The sequence below is a fragment of the Falco rusticolus genome, chromosome 2, assembly GCF_015220075.1.
Source record: "Falco rusticolus isolate bFalRus1 chromosome 2, bFalRus1.pri, whole genome shotgun sequence".
NCBI lineage: Eukaryota > Metazoa > Chordata > Aves > Falconiformes > Falconidae > Falco > Falco rusticolus.
The window spans coordinates 106162531-106184762 of NC_051188.1; the positions used below are offsets into that span (position 1 = coordinate 106162531).

The following is a 22232-nucleotide window of genomic DNA, read 5'->3' on the forward strand; positions in this document are numbered from 1 at the left end:
CTGAAATGAAAAACATTTCCCGACTTTTTAGTAGCCCAGGCACGTTTGGTTTGTTTCTGGTTTGTGGGGGGGTTTTGCTTTGGGAATACCCACTCCTTTGTTTTGCCTCGGCAAGGAAAACAGACGAGTTTAGATCCATCTAATTCAACTCCTTTCCCCCCACCCTCAAACTTCCGTACAGATCCAGTCACGGCCACCGGGTCCGGGACAAGCAGGACCCGAGGTCTCCCTGGCAGCCACCCGGGCCTTCCACCCGCTCAAAACAGGGCCAGCCTTCCACGTTACAGCCAGAACTGAAGCGGCATTACAGATGCGTTACATGGTGGGTTTTTTTTTTTTTTTTGCTCTGTTCGCTTGGGTTTTCACACGTGACGCTCCCCCAGCCGCAGCGGGAGCGGCTCCGGCCGCCCTGCCCAGCCGCGCCCGGGCAGCGGGGCGCATCCACCGGCGGGACCCGGGAGCGGCGCCGGGCGGGCGGCACCGCACCGCTGCCAGGGCCGCGCACGGCCCCCGCCGCCGCCTGAGGAGAGACACGCAGCGCCCACGGCGGGGCAGGTCGACCCCCAGCCACGTCGAGGGACGCCCGGGAGGGAGGCGGGGAGGCGGGCAGAGCGAGGCGGGGCGGGGGGGGGCAGAAGGAACCAGACAAACCGCGGCAGCGGCGCTGGCCGCCCCGCCGGCGGGCGGCGAACAAAGCCCAGGTCCGCCCCGCAGCGCGCCCCAGCCGCCAGCGCCCACCCGCGCACCTCGCCTCAGGCGCCGCTACCCGGCCGCGGGTGGGCAGGGGCCGGGCGGCGCCGCCCGCCCGGGAGAGGGGCTAGCGGAGACGCAGCCCCCCGCCCAGCCACCGCCTGTCCCCGCGCACACACGGGCAGGGGCGGACGGGCGGGCGGAGGTACGGCGGGAAAGGCGCCCCCCGCTCACCGGCGGAAGGGCCCCCGCCCCCCTTTCTCCCAACAACGCCGCCGCCCCCTCCCCCGCCGCCGCCCCCTCGCCCCCTCCCGCCCCTCCACCTGCGCCCGCCGCCCACCTGCGGCGCAGAGCAGCACGAGGGACACCACCACCACCAGCGGCGGCTCCATGGCGCGGCGCGAGCGGCGGGCACCCGGCACCGGCGGCTCCGTCCCCCCGACTCCCGGCGGGCACCTCCCCGCGCGCACCGCCCAGCAGGTGAATCAGTCCAGCCCCAGCCCGTCACTTCCGGCCGCCACCCGCCCCAGTCCCACCCCGACGGCCGCTCGGCGGCGCCCGCCCCCGGCGGTGGCACCTGCCGCCGCCCCCCGCCCCGCCCGGTGCCGCCGCGGACCCCCCGGGGCTGCCCGCCGGCGCGGCAGCGTGCGCCCGCACCCCTCGGCGGGGGGAGCCCCCCCCGCGCCGCGGCTCCCCGCGCCTGTCCCGGCGGCGCCGCCTGCAGGCAGGGCTCGCCGGCGCCTGCCCCGGCCCGGCCCGGCGGTACGAACGGCGCGGCGCGCTGGCCCGGGCGCGCGGGGCCCCGTGTGGGCGGGGGAGGGGTGCCCGTGGCAGCTGCAGCGGCGGCCGGGGTGCTGGCGGGGGGCACCGCTCCCGCCGGCAGCTCTGTCCCCGCTGCGGCTGTGGGCGCCCAAAGGGCTCGTCTTCGCCGGTCCCCATAGCAACGCTGCTGCGATGCCGTGTGCTCTCCTGTACGGAGCTTACGTCTTTTGACTGGAAGACCTGGAATGGGAAGAAGACTGGGAAGCGAGACAAAAGGAAGATGAGCCCGCTTGCGAAGGGGGACAGGCAGGTTCCCTTGGGGAGCGTGATGCTGCTGCGTGACACCCAAAATGGCAGCCCCGGCCAATGCTGGAAAAGCACGGTTTGTAACCACATGGAGCAATACCATCAGTTACGCTTGCCAGAAGATAAAACAAGGCTTGGCGATAACTGAGTGTGTTCTAGGAATTTATTCTGTGCATGTGTTACCATACACTGCAGTGGCAAAGCTCTTAACTGACGTGAACGTGTTTCTTTGGTTTATCCTTGTAAAGGGGTAAGTTGTATCGCTACCATACATGCTTTGTTACAGCCACAGCTCTGGCTGTATTAAGAAAGCATCCCCATAACCAAATATTTACAGAAATGCAAAAGCTATGTAGTACAGATTTCACAGTCCAAATGGATTTTGAGAGGGAACGTATTGTTACTTTTGACATCCATAATAAAGCCTGAATACATTTTTATGTGATTACGTTCCATATGTACGAGACGAGAGTTTAAAATGCGACGTTCTTTCTGCCTTGTTGAAAACATCAGCTCAAATGGGTAACTATGCATAAGGGTATTTTCCTAAGCACCTGGCTAAAAAAGAGGCATTATACCTTACGTGCAATAAAGGATCCCTAGCGATGAAATCGGTTGTGTCCCCACTTCTGCTGTAATTATGAATTTATGAATGTGCACGGACATCCTTCAAAATGGTTGTTTACTAAATAAAGCAGCAGCTTTTACTTGCTAGCTCAGAATTAGTTTTTTTGGTAAGCAGGGTAGATGCATTGTCATTTTCCGTGAAGGTTCAGATAAGTACTGCTTGTGTATTGTAAGGACACGACAATTCAAAGGGAGATCTAACAGACACAGTGAAAACACAGCTACCCAATAAGATGCTAGATACTATACATAAAGTGTAGCTTTTCAGGTGGGGAGATCTCAAGCATCATATTTAATGAGGGAACAGAATTGTCTTTCCCTTCTACACAGGAACGAAAATACCATTCATGTAATATGACGCTAAAGGAACCAGTACCTCAAAGAAGGAATATTAAGATTTTGCTTTCTTCTGTGGTTTTATATGTGCTGCAGACTTGTGCTTTAGAGGGCAATCTGACTTGAGTATCCCAGGCTGACTGGGTGAGTGAGGGTTTTTTGCTACACACCCACTTATGTCAACACAGAAATTATATACCATGGAAAGTATAATGAGGCAATCACAGTCATTACAGAAAGAGAAAATGATTTGTCATTAGAATGGAGATGCTCACCCTTCTGTGACATAAATCCGAGCTAGTAATTAAAATAAATACTGTACTGCATTTAGGAAACATGAGGTCCACACTTCATCTAGCCTAGACAGACCTATTCCTGGTCCCTCGTAAATCAAAAGCAACACTGATGCGATCATGTTGACACTCCTGAAAATTGCTCACACTCCTGCGAATTAAGAGTATGTCAGAGTACAATGCCTACATAATTATTATTTTTAAAATGCAAAGAATCTTCCCCCTTCCCCACTGCAAACATTGGTCTGGCTAATAAGGCATAAAGCTACCAGACTTAGTAGAGGATGTGACACTGTGGATTCTCCGTGGCCTGTGCTTCCTGGAACGCTGAACACAGTAAGGGAAAAAGATAACTGTGAAAATGACCACTCACAAAGGAAAAGGTCAGGTTCAAAACTTTTTGAGCAGATTTCTACCACTGCCAGCATTTTGGATTAAGTCCAAAAAAGGCTCCAGGGTGAAGGCAAAATCCAGTCAACAAGGAAGAGATATCCACTGGAGCAGAGGCTTGCGGTCCAGACCCACATTCTACAGATGGGTAATTGTTTAGCATTTCTTTTATGGAGAATGGCGTCTCATGCTCAGGAAACTGAAGATTTATGTTAAATATAAAAAAATAATTTCATGTGTTTAAAATTAAGAAAACCTTCAGTATGAAAACCCCTAAATGTATAGATAGCTTGAAATAAAAAAAATATGATTTTTTTAAAAAAAGTTAACTTTTTTATAATTATTACACAAAAAGCACAAATTTGGAAGTTTAAAATTAGTTTACAAAATCATGTGATGGCACTGTTTGGTATATCCAGAACTAAAGTTTTCAGGACCTGAATAAAATGGTTTGCCTATTTCTGCAACTTTCCTCTACTTTTTGAAGGGAAATTATCCACCAGTTTCAACCTCAGGCTGCGAATAATTTATTTTCCCTGATTTGGAAACACTTCCTTATCTGCCTGACCTTCCAGAAAGTGAAATTGCTATCGATTTGGTTTTTCGAGGGGATGGGTGGAAGAGTATCACGTGAGGTTACTCGCAGGCTTGACCCACAAAAGCAATGAAATGCGAGTCACCCATGCTGCCTTAACACAGGTCACACAGGATGTGACCATGGCATACAAGGAATACAGGGATTTTTTTCTGTTTCAGTTTCTGTCCTGCACTGGAGAAGCTGCTGTGCTCAGCCACTGCAATTCTTGAGGGAAAATTCCCCATAGGGCTGTACAGTTCCCAACACTGATAACAACATGTCTCCATAAGGGCAAGGTGGCAAAATAGGGAAAAAAGATGAAGGGAAGGAGCAAACAGTACCCTGGGGATTTGGGGTCTGGATTTCTAAGTGTAGGAGGGAGTCACTGCATTTTCAAGGACACGTTTTCTCCTGAATCAGCAGAGTCCATTGGTTTACTCTGTCATTTAGGACAGAGCCAGCATGAGGGAGGATGCAGGGGTATTTGTCCAGGGGAGGGGAGGTGGGGTGGGAGGCTGGGACCATTTCTGTTCATTAGTTGCTGGCTGCTGGCGTTAGGTGTGAGTCTGCCCGGAGGCTGGTCATTTAAACTAGAGGTGCCACAGTCCTGCTCTCCCTAGCCCAAATATTCCCACAGGTGTACTTGTACTGGAGCTCACAACACTAGCGGATGAGAGAGTTTGGGAAGCCAGGCTGGCCAAAGATGAATACCTTTTGTTTTCAGCCAGCTGAGCTCCCTGAACCGTTTTCCTGCTTATTTGCCTGTGCCAGCTGGCATAAAAAAGGGGGGCTGGGAGGCAGGCAGGGAAAGGGCAGGATTGTGAATCAGCTGGAATCAGTTTAAGCTGCTATAGCACCACATCCAGAGGTGTGAGAAGGGGAAGGTCCAGCTTGCACGACCATTTTTTGCAAAATAATTTTTGGCATTGCTTATACTGGTGTCTGTGCCATGATGCGAAGAACGGGCATTTCTGTACTGCTAAGCTTTTTGGTGCTAGCTGTCCTTATCAGCATTAGTTCAACTAGCCCAGGGCAAATCAGGCTGATATGCTGAAAATAGCTGCCAGAGTCAAGAGACAGACTACATTAAGGTCTCATCAACATGGGGAGATTACAGCAAAGGATTTTAGAAGGCAAAGTTACAGAGTGCTAAGTATTTCATAATAAAGCGTTGAGCACAGGCTCTCACATTATGTCCCAACTGGCAGAGCCCAGAGCAGTGTAACAACGCTGAGGCGGGGGAGTGCAGCCTTCCAGCTTCCCCCAGGAGGAGTCCAGCGAGGTATCAGGTATCGCCACCCCCTTCCTCACGTCAGCTTCCACGAGGAGAGCACCCCGGTGATGCCTTGAAGTCACCGATCCACACGCGCGGGGTGACCGGATGACTAGGTTCTGCCTTCTTCTTTAACAACCTTGGGCTGTTTCCAATTAAGCTTTTGTGCACTTGCTAACTTTTATAATGGCAACTATATGCAATCCATTACTGGGGAAAATTAAGAAGAAGTAAAGGAAAAATTATCCAACAATAGCTGAGGTTTAATTATCTTCAATTTGGGTTAATGTTTTTCAAGCTGTCTTGTTCAGAGTTAAAATAACATTTAGCACCTCAATCAAGTGACAGTCGCTATCAGCCTAAAATTCACACCTTGCTATGCTCCCCTTTTTGGAGAGACAATTTTTAGCAAAGGCATTTTAAGAGTGCAGCAATTTACACCTTTGTGTCCCTGTGATATTAAAGTCTAGAAATATAATTTGCCTCGAATAATTTTCTCTCAGAGGTTACTTGAATATTTGCATCGGTTAGATGCAGAAACAGCAGAAAGAAGAAACACCAGTCCCCTGAGTTGACCCAAACTTAAAGCTACATAGTTACGCTGTGAAAGAGAAGCAAAATCCATATAATACAAGATAATTTGATTAGTTCAAAGCCCAGAAGAGGAGTGCGTTGTGTGATTCATCTTTATAAAGACTACTAATGTTACATATCTTTTATAAGTTACATATTGGAGATTTATTGGTATTCAGACTTTCATTGTATATGCATGTGGCAGTAAAAGTGCAATGTCTGTTGCCTGGATCATTGACACAATTGACTATACAAATCTGTCCTGTAGCAAACTGTTTTTCTGAGCTAATATTCAACACAGTGACTCCTTGATTGAAGAAAACTTTTCTTAAGAGGAAAAATAGATGCTATGTTCAGAAGTGGTGAGGAAGTGCTTCTTTAGTAGCTGATCTGAAGATTTGCTGTCTCCAAAAGAGGTTACATTCACATTCCTCTCTCCTCTTTTCTCTCTCTTTTCACTGCATTTCAGCTGTGACATTTGCTGATGCCTGTATGAGCCAGCAACAGCATTTCACAGAAAGCACATCCCTAGTCCCCTCTCTCCACTTTCAGTTTTGCATACTTTCCCATGTGCCAGTTTTGACAGAGCTTTGATAGTAATCTCACAACTCAGTGAGCTACTGCAGTTCACCAGACTAGCAAATAATTACTTCCTTCCACTTTGCTGTGGAAATCAGCTTGGTTTACCTGCAGAACGGATTACTGACCATTGCTGGTGCCACAAAAGCAGCACAAGCACAAGCTAAGAGGAGGTGAAGTTGTGAGAAAGGACTGGAAGAACAGGCCCGTGCTTGTTGGTTGTAGCAGTAACTACATCTTCTCGGCTGCCTCATGAAATTTGGCCTTTAGAGTGAAGATAGCTTTATCATGGGACAGTTGTGTTGAAGCACAGCTACACTTATGAAGAAGGGCTGCATTCCCAATCCTACAGCTGTCTGCTTGTAGAGGGAACACAGCATTGACACCCAGCATCCATCCAGAGGTTGCACCCCTAACATGGATCTTTAAAATTACAGCCAGAGAACGACAGCAGTTATGTGCTTCTTCACAGGGTTACCATGGGTTATGCTTGCTTTGGGTTGTATTCTCCAACCAGAGTTGCTCAGCACTGAGGGGGAATTCTTGCATTGCCAGGCTGGAAGTGATCATGAGAGAACTGAAAGGCCAAGGGCAATCTGGAAACTACCTATAAATAAGCAGAGAGGTGTAAAAGCTGGCATCTGTGCATAGGAGGAGAATGTTTGTAGTTTGTTTTTCTAGTGCCCAGAAAAAAAGGGATTGTCTTGTGAGAATCGAAAGGCAGGACTAGGAACAGGATCCACACTTGTGAAGGAGAGGAGAAACTGTGTCTGAAAACCAGGAGCATTCATGAGCTAAGAGTAGTGGGAAGGGATTTTTCCAGCCCTTTATGGAGTACAGTTAAACAGGCAGTTAATCACAGATATGCCAGAGGCAATGGCATTTCATACTTTATCCCAAAATTAACTCAGATCAGTTTTAATAGTGCAGAACTAGCAGCTGATGGTGGCTTGGACTGCGTTATGAACTTTCAGATTATTTTGTTTGTGCCATGTGTTTATAAACAGTGCTTTAGCACTTACCAGCCTCTTTGGTGTCTGTGTCTACCACTTAAGACACCAGTGACATTTTCTGAACTGCTACTCAGCTGCCACTATCCTACTGGGCATCCAAGTTTCTCTTGGTTGCCACTGCTGACATTGCCCAGTCACTACTAAACTGCTCAAAGGCCTTCCCTGAGATGAAATCTGGAAACCCCTGAGGCAAGATCCTCCATAACCAGGGGAAATTACCCCTTCATACCAAGCTTGAGGCATACTTGTTAAGTGGTGTGAGGGACAGCCTGTACCTGGAGTGCACAAGCCGGCTATGCAGTATTTCTCGTGGCTGTCTTAACAACTGTGTTGTGATACAACCATTAGCCAGTGCAAGAAGGTGCATTAAGATGGGAGTCAACTAGAAGTAACACTCAGTTCATCTGACATGCATTCACTTATTCTGCCAGTGAGACCAGATCCCACAGGCGTGCCTAGCGTGCTTGAAGGTCTGGGTACGAGCCAACGGTGGATGGAAGAACAGCATCAGCTCAAAAGACAGCAGGAGGAATAAAAGCAGAAGGGCAAAAATAAGAGATAGGGAGTGCAAGTACAGGATGGGAAAACAAAACGTTTCATCTGCTACTGGCAAACCAATCTTTGTTGCTGATGTAAGGGAGGTGCTCATAGACCTCAAGAACAGGTAGGTAGGTGCCATTTCAGGTCCATCAGCTTGTTCCATGGAGTCAGTAGCTTAGATGCCTACACTTCACTCCTTGTCCCACGCTTCACCTTTCACTCTTTACCAGTGTGAGACACAGTGCTCAGCTGGCTGCTTTCTGAAATATTTCCTGTGTAGGTGTGTGATATTCCCCTTCTCGGGGGAAGCCTGGCTAGTTAGCTCAGGGCTGTAAAATCTGCTGGTCACAGGAGTTTAGGTGTTTCAGGGTAATTGCAACAGCTCTTAGAGCCAAGCTTCTCAAGGTATCTCAGTGCCAACTGCTGTTGTTCCCGACCGAATAGTTAAATAACGCTGAGAATCTCTGTGCTGGGGCCCACAGTTACAAAGATTCTGCCAGTACTTCCATCAAATACCTATTTGTCACTATACATTAAAGAATGGCAATATTCTCCAGTCTGTTTAGAAGCCTTGTACTGGTCAGTCTTTTCTTTTAAGACATCAGCTTCTACTGTCATGAAAAACAGAACTTTCATTAAAAATGAACAAATATCAGAACCTGTTTGCAGCTGATAGACTGGGGAGAAGACCTGCAGAAACCACAATTAAAAAACCAAAAATACCATTAACTTTTTTATCAAGTTTTTGGTTTTTTTTTTTAATAGTGTCTCAGCATTTGGGGGTGTGTGGGGGTGTGTACTCGTAAGTTTTTGGTTTTCAGTATTACACAATAGGGTTTCCTAGAACTTTCTGAGATGGATGCCACCTTCTCCTCCTCCTCATTTCCATATACTCCTGCCTCTTCTGCTTAACCTTCAATGTCACCTCTTCAGGTTCCCTTCCTTGAATTTCATTTTTTTTCGGGTGGATATGTACCCAGGGTACATTTTACCATGGCAATCCCTAAAAGTCTGAAATTCTGCCTAGTAGTGCCTAGGAGCCTGAGAATGCTGAAATTGCTGTTGTGAGTCACTTATAGGTGTCCCTGCTTGAAATTATGTAGCGTGTCAAGGGGATACTGCACAAGCAGATGTGACTGTCTAAATAGCAAACTGTGAGTAAAATAGTCATACTCTTGGCCCCATGTTTCTTCCACTTCATTATGTTGCCCTCCATTTCCCTTACCTTGGGTACTGATCATGTACCGTCAGAGTAGGTCCAGCTGACTGATACACTGGCAAGTGCAACATAAACCAGCCTTTTTTCCTTATTGCTTCCCTCCCCATGACCACACCTGCTGGGTAAGGCAGGGACTTTGGCCCAGGGAACCCACATTTTTTTTCCAGGGTAAAGTTTCTGATTGTCCAAGTTAGAAGTTCTGGAGGAGCCTTCCCCCACGGGTTCAAAAATAAAGGTCTAACAACGTTCAGTACAGAACTTTAGCAGTTTCTGGAATGGAGTGTATGACGTGACTGCTTGAGATAGCAATGGACATTACTTGCTGACCCAAAGAGAAGCCCTCTCAAAAGTGCAGGTGTCTTTTGCTGAGATTTTTCTTCCCTGCTCAGTGCACTTAAACAGCGTCTTGTTGTAACGGAGAGCTCCATTTTGTGATCCAGGTTGACTTGGATGCATTTCTAGTTGCTGGATCATTTAAAATCACACTGCTGTAAAATCTGTAAAAGTTTCACTTGTAAAGGGTTTTTTTTGTGGTTTTGTTTTTTAGGTAGGGTTATGTAATTTTCCTTCCTACTTTATAAACAGGCTAGGTTGGTTTCAATGGTGCTTTGTAATTACATTAGGTCAGGAAAAAATGCTGACAGTGTAAGGAATACATACTTTTACTGATAACAACCTTTGTAATGTGTTGTGTAACTGTTTACAATGAAACCAGTTTTAAATGACCTCCCAGAGAACCAATGAAAAGTATTTGCTCAGTAGAAGTAGCCCATAACTGGAAGTCTAGTACTGTTAACCTGATGGCAAATTAATAATGCCATTGCTATTTGCAGGTGGCACTTATTGCATAATTGTGGTGTATTTGGGGACATTCTGCAAGTAGTCCTCTGCAAATATATGAAACTACTTATAAAATTCTGCAATTCATTTTTTCTGAAAGCATTTTTTCCCTTTTCTCCATGGTTTCAGCTTATTGCATCTTGTTAAGGCAGACTTCAGTGGTGAATGTCATTGTGAATTATATTTTAATCTTTCATCAATTAGTGAAATGCTCCAGGAGGATGAGCAAAATGTATTCACGAGTTCAAAGCCAAATGGGATGACATGGAGAGGACAGTGGGGAGGCCGGACAGCCAGAGCCTTAGTTTTACTGTTTGCTGAAATCTCTTGACTATTTGCTTCATCTGTCTGTTCCCTATTTTTTTCATCTGAATAATTGTATAATTATTTTCTTGTCTGAAAGGGACAGTATGAAAACCTAAGATCAATAACTTACACTTGGCAAAACACTTTGTCCTACCCCTTACTGAAGTGCAAGAAAAGTTGCAGGTGCTGTAATGTCTTAGTATGTAATGCTTAAACATAGCACAATTTAATGCATTTTATGACCTCGCACTGGAAGTTCAGAGATCTGTTTACAGTACAGGGTGGCAAAGGCTGATGTTTGGTCTGCAGTGACATCAAAAGCAGCAGCCCTGGCCCTTCCCTCCCCCCCTGCTCTCACTGCTGGGTGCTACTCCTTTGTGCTTGGGCTGTGTTCATTGCCTTGCAGCCTCTGGGGAGATGGGATAAGGCAAATCCCACAGTTTAGGAGGAGGGAAAGCAGCATCAACCCGGGACAGATGAGGGTCAGGCCCTGCCTCTTTCCGCAGCAGCAAACTTTTTGATCAGCTCAGCTGCCTTGTGAAACCTGATCTTGAGACAACCCGGTATCGATGAAAGCCATTGATACTTCATCTAAGTACAGGCTGCAAGAAAAGTCCTGGCACCGCTGGAAGGAAGGGCCCAGCTCACATGGAGCTCAGAGGTCAGAGCTTCCCCTTGCAAGGTGTCTGCTTCCTATCAGCCCCCAGGCAGCAGCTTGGGATGGCTTAGGCAGCTGCCAACACAGCCCTGCTGTTGGCAGCAGGCGTCTTTACCAGCTTGCTGAATCGATTCCTGAATCACTCACTGCTGGTTATGAATATACATATGAGGATTGGTTAAGAGGATGCATACAAGGATCAACATATGCTTTCCTGATAGCATCATTGGAGGAGGATCGGTTTTGCAAAAAGGCAAGGATGATTCTGTGGCTAGGATTATTACATCAGCTAAAGTGATTGCCATTTTAGCTGAATCTGCTATTAAAAGACTGGCAAAACTATATCTATTATTGTCTGGTTGTGCTACAGTGGTGTCTAAAGGCTCCGCTTATGAGTGGTGACTCTGTTTCACCACGTGCACCAAGTATACATAAAAAGATGTTGATCCCTGCCCTAAGTAATGTGTCTACTCTGTTCTCTAAAGCTAATGTTTCTTTTTAGCTTTCCTAAAGGTGTGCAATTAAACTGTCATAATGAACCCAGCTATTTCAAGATACATTCTTGGAAGAGATGGGGAACTTTAATTTTAGTATTACTCTGATGATGATTGATCTCATATTGTAACCTCATAGCAGGTCAAACATGACTGATTTTCAGCATGACTTCATTTTGTAATAGGCCCTTCTTTTTACGGCTGTAGCCTTCGAGCATTTTTTTCCCAGTCATTTAAGATGGTACTATTCCATATGTTTTTCTTTCCCTTCTGTTGGATATTATTACTCCAACAGCAGAAGCAGCAAAACAGCAAGTGCATCCACACCTCTGCTTCTCCAGTTCACTGGAAATCCATCAAATCAAAAAGCTTTCAGCTCATCAGCTTCAACATGAACTGAAGGGACCAGAAAAGGGAAGGAAGGAGAATGACCCTTCTGTTTGTTCCTGCTTTTGCTGCCCAACATAACTTTTAGTGGCTGGAGGCTGGGGGGTGGGGGGGGGGGTGGAGGGAGGAGGATCTTTGTGGAGGGAGCAGGGTAGGATACTCTAAAAAATATCCTTTTTTTAAAGCAGATGTTTATAGTTTGCTTTAGCTGGCCTGAAAATAAGTATTTTGTACATACTATCCTTTAGCAGCACAGACAAATCAGGACTGAAACCCAAGTATTTGTAGTCTTGACTAGAACTACAGAGGGTACACTTCTCCCTACAAATGGACTAAATACCATGAATTAACTGACCTTTTTTTGTAAAAAAAAACCCCAAAGCGAAACCCAAAACCCAACAAACAACACCCACTCAACATCTGACACGGACTTGTAATTTAATTAATTCATGCAAAAATGCATCAAAAAATTGGAAGTCTCTGAGGCTCGCTACTCCGGCAGAGGTGCTGCAGCATGGAGGATCTGGCCGAGGGACCATAAGGAGCTTTCTGAGAGCTGGCACAACCAAGAAGCGCAGGCAGAGGGGGGGTTCCCCTGCCTCCCCCCTGCAGCGGGAGGCGCTGAGGCCCTGCCAGGTGGCAGGTCTGGCTCAGCGTGGGGGGCCTGGGAGCGTGGGCGGCTCAACCCCCACACGTACAAACGCAGCCCCCGGGGGGCACAGTGCAGCAGTCAGGAGGGGCGAGTGTGGGTGCTGACCCCCTGACGGCTCCAAGAGGCCAGCTCCAATAGTGCTCATTGCCCCCTGAGAAGAAACCTAGCCATGGTTTCCACTTGGCCAAAAGGCAGCGCCAGAAGGCACGTGGCGACCCTGACAGAGCGCCCAGGTGAACACACAGCTGGCTGGGTCACAGCCGCAGGGAGTGCCGGAGCCTGTCACTGCTAGCGGAGGGCAGCAGAGATAACACCTGTGTGAGGTGCGACCAGGTGGGCCATCTGCTCAGCCTGGTGGCAGAGCTGGAAGGGGAAGCAGAGAGGTTAAGGAGTGTCAGGGAGCGTGAGAGGGAGATAGGCTGGTGGAGCCGCTCCCTGCCATCGCTGGGGCGAATGCACCAGATGGACACATCATAAGAAGTGGAGGCTCCCCTACCTACTTGCCACCAGGCACAAGGAGGGGTCCTAAGTGCCAGGGAGGAATGGAAACAGGTCCCTGGCTTGGGGTAGCAGGTGAATCACCCTACGACCTCCTTCACCTTCCCAGGTACCCCCATACCATAGGTATGGGGCTCTGGAACATGGCAGCCAGGAAATCTCTGATGTAGACAAAAGTCTGTACAGGTCGGTGGAGTTACTTGGGGAGAGTTGGTCAACCCACACGTGATGAACACCTCTGCTAAGAAGAAAAAAAGGTGGTTGTCATCAGCAACTCCATTCTCAGAGGAACAGAGGGCCCGATATGCTGACCGGACCCAGCCCAACAATAGGGAAGCCTGCTGCCTCCCTGGGGCTCGAGCAAAGGATGTTACTAGAAAAGTCCCTTGCCTGGCACGGCCCTCTGAGTACTGCCCCCATTACTGGTCTTGCAAGTGGGCAATCATGAAGTCCAAGTGACAAGAAGTCTGAGGGCAATCAAGAGAGACCTCAGGGCCTTGGGGTGACTGGTTGAGGGGATCAGGAGCACAAGTAGTGTTTTCTTCTATCCTGCCAGTTGCAGGGAACGATGAGGCACATAATCGGAAGATCTCACAGATCAGTACCTGGCTCTGGGCCTGGTGTCAATGGCTAAATTTCACTTTTTTTGATCATCGGTCAATTTACACAGCACCAGGCCTGCTGGCAACAGATGGGGTTCACCTGTCTCAAGGGGGAAAAGGATCCTAGGTCAGGAGTTAGCAGGGCTCATTGAGAGAGCTTTAAGGTAGATTCAGAGGCGGAAGGGAATAAAACTGAGCTCTTTAGAGATGCACCCAAGGGTGGCATGCCTGGGTTGGAGGTGAGATCAATAGTGCAGCTGAAGTGCATCTGTGCCAATGCCCAAAGCATGGGCAACAAAGAGGAGCTGGAAGCCCTCATGCAGCAGGAAGACTATGACATAGTCACCATCATGGAAACATGGTGGGGTGACTCGCATGACTAGAGTGCTGCCATGGGTGGCTACAAACTCTTCAGAAGGGATAGGCTATGAAGGAGAGGCAGTGGGGTAGCTCTGTGTGTTAGGGACTGAGTTTTGACTGCCTAGAGCTTAATGATGGTGACAATAGGATTGAGTGTTTATGGGTAAGGATTGGGGAGGGCCAATAATGCTGATACCCTGGTGGAAGACTGTTACAGACCACCTAACCAGGTTGAAGAGACAGTTGAAACATTCTACAGGCAGCTGGGAGAAGTCTCAAGGTTGCTCAGGGGGGACCTCATTGCTCTCTACAACTACCTGAAAGGAGGCTGTAAGCAGGTGGGGGTAGGTCTCTTCTCCTAGATAACAAGTGGTAGGACAAGAGGAAATGGCCTCAATTTGTTACACCAGGGGAGGTTTACATTGGATATTAGGAAAAAATTTCTTCAATGAACGGGTGGTCAAGCATTGGACCAGGCTACCCAGGGAGGTGGTGGAATCGCTGTCCCTGGAGGTGCTTAAAAAATACATAAATGTGGTGCTTAGGGACATGGTTTAGTGGTGGACTTGGAAGTCCTGGGTTAATGGTTGGACTTGATGATCTCAGAGGTCTTTTCCAACCTAAATGATTCTATGATTCTATGGAAAAGTTAAAAGATGTCCAGTGAGGAAAAATACAAAGTGCCTCTAAATTAAGTATAAACAGACAGAAGTAGATGGTTATGATACAAGTAATAACACCTAACTGCCTACTTACTAGCTATTTATGTTTCCTGGGAGAGGCTTTAAGCAAGGATTTAAATAAATTAACTTGGTGGCCCTTTTTTTTTTTTTGGGGGGGGGGGTCTGGTATCCTTTGATGCCACTGATGATCAAAAGAAAAAGCAGAAAGGTGTTATGTGCAATGAAAGATGATACCACCTGACAAAGCAGAGGCCAAGAAGGTGAGCAGATTGAAAGGATGTAAGAAAATTTAGACAGATTAAATCTCAACCAACACAGGACCGAAACAAGTAGTATTTTTGAGGTGGTGGGAAAATGGAAATAACGGAGAGGCACAAAAGCAGACGTGGTATGGTCCAAGTGATGAGGGTGGAATAAAGATATGTTTAAACTAGAATTTAAAAAACCAAGATTTTACCTGCTAAACTGGGGGAAAAGTGATGGCAGCAGCTTATCTACATGACTTTGCTATAACATAAGAAGCAAACACTTGGTAACTTAAGAGAACTTACCATGAAGTGCAAAACAATTACTTATAATGCAGATACAATTCGCCTCTAGTTGAAGACAGGGAATAAACTGAGCCTCAAGTGTGTCTTGGGCTACGAAGAGTCCTGTGCTGCCCTCAGGACCTGGATGAGGCTTTGTGCCACCTCTGCCTTGTGAGATCCTTTCCAGATGCCTCACACTTTCTTCTAATAGATTCTGTTGCCTTTCTCTGTAGGTCTGTATCTTTTACAGCATTTTAGAAGTGCCTAGTATCTCTTCAGACAGTCAAAACAATCCTGGCTTTTTGATGAGTTTACATTTTGCTTCAAGAATTTAAAGTGAAGACCCCACAATCTTCCCCTTAGCAATTTGTATTCAGGTTTCTTTGTCCCTATCATGTATCTTTGCTCACATACAAATGGGAAATGGGTGGCCTATTATGAATATGACGATATTTGTGTATTTACCAGTGCACAGAAGTTACTCTCACCAACCTTCAGGACCTCCACTGCCACCAGTAACAATCTGGCTGCAGGGACTGTTACCTTTATGCAGAGATTTTTCTTAGGATCTAGTCCAAGACTCATTCCACCAGAAATACTTGAAACCTGCCCATGTTGGCACAAATATAAAATCCATTTTTCCCCGTTCTTCATTATCACAGATGAAATATATATTTAATAAAAACTGAAACCAAACAAATCCCCTCAAATGCTGTTCTTTATTGCCAGAAAGGAAAAAGGTTGAGCCAGATTCTGATCTTTATGTTTCCACTGCTTATCTCTTATATTTGTTAACGGTTATAAAATGATCAGCTACTTTACAGCTGAGCAGAACAGAGCCATGTTATAAACATCAAAGGCTGATCAGCTTGGAAACAGGGATTAGGAGATTTTGAAGCATGTTTCAAATGCATTAGAAACACACGATGACCCTGTGAAACTGCCCCAAGTGGAAAAAGCTGCCCCTGTAGCTGTGTGCCACCAGCTGAGGACCACCGTGGGAGAGGGCAGTCTGATGGGTGCTGCTGACTCAGGGCAAAGGCTCATCCTGGGATTTCCAACACTTCTGGTGATATTCCACCCATTCTCCCTCTCTGGCCACTATAACTACAGGTATAGGATCCAAGAAGATGTTTTAGAAGAGGCAGACATCACTCTCTGGAGGTCAGGCTATTGATGTCTGACAGAGGAAGGTGCAGTTCAGTGACACGGAACAAAAGCAACCCCTCTCATCTTACCCTGCACCCCATCTCCCTCTTCTTTAGCTTCTGTCTTTTCAGGCAATTCTGTTACAAAACAACCCTTCAAAAGTCTGCCTCAGAACCCCTGTGGGGACAATGAGTTGCCCGGGAGAAGCAAACAGCAAGAGGGAAGGGGGCAGATAAACCAGGAGCTTCTTAGGGCTCAGCTGGGGAATGTAGCATATCCTTCAGTTGCACCAAAGGAATAGTGCACTGGCTTGAGCATGACAGAAACAAAGAGGACAGGAGGAAACACAGCCTGAGAGAGAGGTTTGTCCCTGTTAAAGTGTTGGTGATACTTTTTAATAGATGTGGAGGTAAGGTACCCAGTTATAATCTCTTGTATTTGAAAATGTTGACCGCAGGCGATACAAATGAAGGATATATTAATAGGAGCAAATAAAGCTAGACAAATAATGTTTGACACTTCCCTACATCCTCTGCTCAGCTAACTCTACATTTCTACATTAAGAGAGCTCATTGTTAAGGATACACGGGGAACAATCACAGCAAAAAATGCTTCAGGTAAAATAGGGTGATAAAGGCAAACAGTTCAACAATTTAAGTGCATTTTAAGCACTAATAAATTCGTAAGCACTGGTGAAGACATAATCTTTTAACAAAGTGAGGCAAGTAAACAAATATAAGAGCTACGTTTGTAGTTAGCCTACGGGAAGAAATAAGAAACAACCAAATGAATAAAATAACTCTTTGAGTTAAACAGCCTGTAGGGACCATTTAAATTCAAGCCAACACAGATGCCAGTTTCAGTTTTTAAAGACCAGGAGGGATGCTTAGAAATGCAAACCTTTTTTTAAAAAACTATTATAATATTCAGAATAATTCATTTAAAGACCTCCTTTTTCTGAAGGTCTTCAGGGTCTTAATTGTGTCTCTGAAGTGAGTGAGGCTATTTAAGGAAAAAATAACAGAAGCAGAGAAAAAGATACTGTTCAAGAAGATAATAAAAAGACAGCCTTTAAAAATGTAAAAGAAGCCTAACCTTCCAAGGAAAAAAAAAAAAACAAACAAAACCCAAGAAACAAACAAACAAACCAAACAGCTCACAGATATTTAACTGCATGCAAAACAAAACACTGTCTACAAAAAGGCCCTTATATTTTCAAAGATATGTTAGGAGTTCACAGCAAATATTGTTTTAAAGTCCATTTTCTTCTAAGAATTAGACAACATTTTTGTCACGTTACAGTATTTTGTGCCAGCGTAACTGCGTTCAAACAAAAAGCTACAGTGATGCAAATGCTCTTCCTCCCCCCAAGTGCCTAAATCCAAAAATTAACTTCCAGACAAGACAATCACAGGCAAAACCAAAGGCAACAAAAAGGAACATTTGAAACAGTTAAAATGAAAGAGAAAAATAAAAACATGCAGGTCTTATCTATACATTATAAAAGAAACCCAAAAAATTACATATAAAACCCCAGAGTGCTTTTAAGATTCTGAAATGCCTCAAGCAGCGTTCCCAGCATGAGCTAGTTCTGTCATGAACTACAGCAAGAAGCAGAAGGTGGAAGTTACAGCTGTCTTTCAAAGTAACTTTTTTTTAATACAGAAAGATATTTTTTGTGAATTTCAGAGATCTAGAGAAGTGCTTTCTTCAGCTAAAACCAGAAGTCAAGAAGTAGAATAAAACCTGAAGTAAATCAGAGGTAGAAAAAAAATTAGTGTAGGGCAGCAACAAAAAAAGAATGAAAATACAGTGGATGGAAAAGTGGAATTAAACATGGGGGGAAAAAATAGCTGAATTTCTTTTTTTTTTTTGTATGTATGTATACTTTTTCCCTGTGTGCTTTTTTTTTCTTTTTCTGAATGAGATTAGTTGTTCCAAATATTCGATTTATTTTACCAGGCAAAATCAAACAAGAAGGGAAGGCAGGGCAGTCAGGAATGCAGCACTTTTCACACTGAAATCTGATACCACCAAGCTGGATGTAGCCGCCGTAAAGCATTTCTTGGTCAAAGGGGGGGTGATTAGCAAAGTGAACTCTGAATCGTGTTTCATTGTGCACGGCTCGGGGGCGGGGGGGGGAAATAAATAAATAATAATTAAAAAGTAACAAAAACATTAGACCGAAAAGACTACGAACAGCTTGGTGGAGAAGAAGAACATAACGAAAATAAAATATTGAAGTGGTATCACTGGAACAGCATGTTGACCGTGTGAACTTTTAAAGTAATTTCTAAGATTTTTATCCCATTTTTTTTTGCACATAAGCAAAACCCAGATCGTTGAGAGATCAACGTGCAGGGGCTATACGGGGCTCTATATACAGGGATAAAGCTGACTAGGCAAAAACTGCACCAGCCTGCCAAAACGCTATCATCTAATAGGGGAACAAACGGCACAGCCTGAACCCGGAGCAGTTCAGGCAGCCCGGCCCCGCTGCGTGCCCCTGCGCAGCCAGACACCGCCTGGGGCGGGCGGTTCAGCCACTGAAAAGGTGCAATCCCTGGAACAACAATGCTGCGATTTTCCTTTGGTGCTGACAGTGAGAGATGAGGCTTTCCGGGAATTTTGATTTCCGATCGGGGAAAACAATGATATTCCTACCTCAGCAATTAAGTACCGAATTAGCTTATTTTAAAGAAAATGTTTGTCCGTGCTGTATGTGCTTTTACGAATCTACATGGACTAGAAATAATCTGTTAAAAATGCATGGAGTAACTACCCCAGCACGTGTCACAGTAAAACGGACCAGAATAACGACGTTAGTGGTAACCCAGCATCTAATTACCGCACATCCAGCTATCTGTTCCTCCTTCGGATACTTAGGAAAAAGGAGGTCAGTGGTGTGACTTGAGGGTTAACAAATGCAGCCTGCCTCTGCCAGCACGGGAAACATGCGAATACCTGCCATGCATTATTTACCATGTTTTAACTATGATAACCATGTTTACAACCGTCACTCAAGGTTTGTCTCTGCTAGCGCATTTTTGGCCTCTCGCTGGCATTGGTAGCAGCTTCCCTGGCTGTACCACTCAGGTACCCTTGCTTGCAATTCTGCTATAATAAGTGTAAGAGGGGCTGCTCCTATCAGCCTCTTCCACGCAGCTGCCTGGCAGCAGCAGGGCTGTTGGCAATAACAGGAACGCGAGACATTTGCTCCTTATGGCCATCATTAGTGCCAGATAACAGAAGCAGGGCCAGGGTTTGGTGGTTTTTTCCCTTTTTGTATTTTTTCTTTTCTTCTTTCTTTCTAGCACTACTATCCAGAACATCAAAAGGAAAGAGCAGAAAGAAGCAAAATGTGGAAAAGGGAGATCGGCAATCAAAATGTACAAGAAGAAAACAAAAGAGGAAAGAGGCAGACAAGGAGGCGCTGTAAGGAATTAAAATTAAAAAATAAATTTACACTTCATTGCTATTGTATGGGGTGTTTGTCTATATGAGACATGCACCCATGTCTCAGAAAATAAGCCTGTCTCAAAAAGAACATGCTTTTCTAGCTAGATTTGTATTTCACAGTGCTATAAACCCATTTAACAATTTAGGTTATGTATTACCATTTAAATCCTGAAAGTAACCCGGGCTGGGTGTGTATACCTTCATTTCATTTAACTGGTTCATCATATGTTGCTGCTTATTTGCTGTCTTTGTCTGGGTGGAGTCCTATGAGAACTGGTTCCTTCACAAACTTCTCAGTTCTGCTGCTTGTGAAATGTATGTAGCTCATCACAGGTACACATTTACTTTCTAAATATACCTCTATGGCCTTTGTTATTCATCCTAACCCAGCAAGAACTTCCTTGATTTGTAAGACTGATAATATGATCCTTACTTTTAATGGCAATTTCTCATGTTTACAAACTTTCCCAGACAACCTTTATGAGTCAGAACCAGGGATGAAACAGCCAAGTGCAGTTCTGCTGAGCTATGGGTGCTAGCCCTGCCAGCAAAAGATGCTAATTACGATGAAGAAATTATAAAACATAAAGCAGATCAAGAGGAAGGTGGACCTTAATGGACAGTGTCAACATCATTGGGGTTGTCTATTAAGGGTGTTCTTGAGTGATCAAGTAGTTCTGCATAAACACATTTTATTAAGCAAGGAGTATTTAACCTCTTGCTAGGGTATATTTGTAAATACTGGAAAACCAGTCTTCAGATTAGAGGAAAATGTGGGATGCCTAATACCTAATGGGTAAGAATGGGAATGGATATTGGGAAGATAAGAAACTATTACACCCAGCTGCTGGTAGGAAACAAGCACAGTGCCCGTTTCAGACATAGGGTCTTGAGGAGCACAGTGGGGACACAAGTAAGAAGTTGCAGCCTGAGAGGTGGCACTGCCTTTCTGCTGTCAGTCCTGCACACTGGCTGCTCCCCTGGGCTCCTGTGCATGTTCTCTCTGGGCTACAGACCACACCGAATGCCAGCACTCGTGGCACAGAAGCTGCCTCTGCCATTGCCTATGCTGCCTGGCCTCCTGCATGAGGTCTTTGACCTGTGGGCACCTGGGCTGGGCTTCCACATGTATTGCACGTAGAGTTTTGGGAAGCTGGCACTGCTGCAGCTGGAGACTCTTGAATTTTCCAGTCATTGCCTGTGCAGAGTGGCCTTTTGATTCTGCCTGAGCAGACCTGCACAGCCGCTCAACATGTGGAGACCTTACAGTTAACAGGTTCTGCAACTTGAAGCAGTACTACAAAGGGACCAGGTGATGAGATGACACATAGTCTTACAGGCTTGTTTTCTTTGTGCTGCAAAAAGTCTTTTAATGTTGGAAGAAAATCCTGGAGGAGAGAGCACTGCTGCTGGTGTTTCACAGCTCGTCATTTGTTGTGGTTTATTTGGTCACTAGATCAACAAGGAGCCTCACTCTATTCTGTCAAAATAACTTCGATTACAAAAGGACTTGCTATGAGGAAATGAGCATTAGTGTTTGGGCAGAGATTGCTGAAATGGGTGGTTGGCTACACACCAATTAAAACAATCTTTGTTCAAAAGCTCACGTATAGGAGTTCCAAGATCTGGATAATTCCCACTCATCAGAAGGCTAAAAATTTGGCTTATATTAGGAAAACATACTGACTGACATTTAGACATGCTCAGTGTAGCTACTACGTCAGAAAAGTGGGAATAACTTACAACTTCAGGTACAATGGAAAGGAATGCGTCTTGCTGAGTTGACAGTAAAACCTGAAGCTGTCCAACTTTCAGTTCGGTTTATTCATTATACTCACTGACACAGAAAGATTTAATAAGACGATTTGCCAGAACTCAACATTTATTAACAGTTTTGTTAATCAGCTTCCAATTAATTAGAAATCTCTGTTAAACAAAAAAAAATTAGTAATCAGGTAATGATTTGGTATTTTCAAGGAGAATTGGGAGATAAGCAAATCTGGGCAACAGCAGCTGGTACTGGGGGTAAAAATGGACACACTTAGAAAGCTTCTTACTTTGGGAAAACTGCTCCGTAAGACAAATACTTTTGATAACTTTCAGCTAAATACCTCTATCATTCATCTACTGAAATACATTTTTATTCCATTCACCAAAACATCTGAGTAATTAATGAATATGTTGTTACTGTTTCAAACTTTTTTGGATTTTGCAAGTCTGGTATCTTTTTGTCATTATTTGCTCATTATCCTGACTGGGATTTTTTTGCTATTTGTGGTCACCCATACTTCCTCCTTCTGTTCACTGCTGAAGTAATGATGCAGTATGCGTGCTCACACGCATGCTTTCGACATCTTTAATTTCTTGCATCAGCTCCATGATGACTTTTCAGGAGAGTTCATCTGTAGGCCATAATTTGCCATAATAATAAAAGCT

The 22232-nt window shown here is 45.5% G+C and overlaps 1 protein-coding gene across 2 annotated transcripts in view; it reads right to left on the reverse strand.

The window, feature by feature from the left end:
- The window catches only part of CXADR (CXADR Ig-like cell adhesion molecule), a 38480-nt gene extending 37312 nt beyond the window's left edge, over nt 1-1168 (reverse strand). For both annotated transcript variants that reach the window (XM_037377813.1, XM_037377812.1), the window contains exon 1: nt 1031-1168. In XM_037377813.1, the coding sequence (XP_037233710.1) occupies nt 1031-1082 (52 nt within the window). In that variant the 5' untranslated portion in view covers nt 1083-1168. The remainder of the gene's footprint in view (nt 1-1030) is intronic.
- Nucleotides 1169-22232: the final 21064 nt, after the last annotated feature.